This window comes from Austrofundulus limnaeus, unplaced genomic scaffold, assembly GCF_001266775.1.
Source record: "Austrofundulus limnaeus strain Quisiro unplaced genomic scaffold, Austrofundulus_limnaeus-1.0 Scaffold621, whole genome shotgun sequence".
Classification (NCBI taxonomy): Eukaryota; Metazoa; Chordata; class Actinopteri; order Cyprinodontiformes; family Rivulidae; genus Austrofundulus; species Austrofundulus limnaeus.
In genome coordinates this window covers 285513-287494 of record NW_013953023.1, presented here as the reverse complement: position 1 = coordinate 287494, position 1982 = coordinate 285513, and the positions used below count along the sequence as shown (strand labels likewise).

General features: G+C 34.5%; 1 protein-coding gene across 1 annotated transcript in view; it reads left to right on the top strand.

Moving 5' to 3' along the window:
- Positions 1-941, top strand: part of cunh16orf87 (chromosome unknown C16orf87 homolog) — a 6981-nt gene extending 6040 nt beyond the window's left edge. The window contains exon 4 of the mRNA XM_014027181.1: positions 278-941. Within this exon, the coding sequence (XP_013882635.1) occupies positions 278-396 (119 nt within the window). The 3' untranslated portion in view covers positions 397-941. The remainder of the gene's footprint in view (positions 1-277) is intronic.
- The last annotated feature ends 1041 nt before the right edge of the window (positions 942-1982 follow it).

Sequence of the window (1982 nt, the reverse complement as noted above, 5' to 3'; positions counted from 1 at the left end):
AGGCTACATACAACATGAGGCTAACACCAGGCTACATACAACATGAGTCTAACACCAGGCTACATACAACATGAGGCTAACACCAGGCTACATACAACATGGAGCTAACATGAAGCTACGTACATTGAGGTATTTTGCTAACACAAAGACATGACGTTAGATTTTTTTGTGTTTTTGGTGGTGGGCAGTGATGTGGGCTGGTTTAGCTGTGTTAGCATTGTGCTGTTTATCCTGTCAATATTTACATCTGTTTGTTTCCTTTCTTCTTTGTTTACAGATAAACAAGAAAGGGAAGTGGATATTTATGCCAGCCTGTCAGATGAGAAGGCCTTCGTGTTTTCTGTAGCTTTGGCTGAGATCAACCGCAAGATCCTGGGTCAGAGACTGATCCTGTGAAGTCCTCAGATCCTGGATCTTATGTAGTTATCTTCAGACCAAAGGATTTGAAGGGACKCTCCCAGAGGACGTTAAAATAGCCAAAGAGTCCTGAAGGGGGCGGGGCTGACCTTTGACCTGACTGTGCTTCACATGGACACTGGATGAGATTTAAAACAAACATTCTAATAAAGATTTATAAAGGACTTGGTTCTGGACAGAGAACCTGGATGGTTTGACTCAGGTCTGGTCCTGTCTGAATCATCAGTGGTTTCTTTCTGGGGTTATTTTTGTAGCACAATCAGCTCTGATGGAAMCTTTTATCATTTCACATGATTTTAAACGTTTCTCACAGCTTGTAGTTTCATGTTAGGTTTGGTGGATCATCAGTGGACCAAACTGAGCTCCCCATGGACCTGCTGTGGCCCCTGGGCCAGCTGTTGAATAGTCCTGGTATAATGTAAGTACATGTATTATATGGATATTGCATATATAATGTATGTACTGCTCACATTAACTGTTCAAATAAAACATTTTTGACAAAAAATAAATTATTAAAGGGCCAATATGAGTCAGTTTTTAATATTTTAATAAAACATAAAAATGTCCCTAAACCTACCACAAAGTGTTTTATCTTTTAAAAGGTTTTTGTAATTTTCTTATTTATTTTACTGGTGGTTAGACAGTTCAAAAGCCTGCAAGTATTTACAGCAGATGAAAAACAACTTGAACAAAAGAAAACATTTAAAGCAGTGGAGGGCTTAATAAGATACCCTGGTGTACACACACTGTTGGATCTGACAGTAAAACCTTCACRTCACTGGAGTTCACCATCAGCCAGGACTGGTCTGACTGGATTAACTGGATTCACCTCAACAGCTTTCTAACCTGATGTGTTGATGTTGAACTTATACCAACTAATGTGGCATAAAAATAATCCTTTAAGTGTGGGAGGTCCTTTAATCTGTAGGGTTTATTCTTCATCCTGGCTCCTTTCTGCCACAGAGTGCTAGGACCACACAAGATTATTTTCAATTACAAGATTAAAGTCATAATATTACAAGATTAAAGTCAGAATATTACAAGATTAAAGTCAGAACATTACAAGATTAAAGTCAGAACATTACAAGATTATTTTTAAATTACAAGATTAAAGTCAGAACATTACAAGATTAAAGTCAGAATATTACAAGATTAAAATCAGAATATTACAAGATTAAAGTCAGAATATTACAAGATTAAAATCAGAACATTACATGATTAAAGTCAGAATATTACAAGATTATTTTTAAATTACAAGATTAAAGTCAGAATATTACAAGATTAAAATCAGAACATTACATGATTAAAGTCAGAACATTACAAGATTAAAGTCAGAATATTACAAGATTAAAGTCAGAATATTACAAGATTAAAGTCAGAACATTACAAGATTAAAGTCAGAATATTACAAGATTAAAGTCAGAACATTACAAGATTAAAGTCAGAATATTACAAGATTATTTTAAATTACAAGATTAAAGTCAGAATATTACAAGATTAAAGTCAGAACATTACAAGATTAAAGTCAGAATATTACAAGATTAAAATCAGAATATTACAAGATT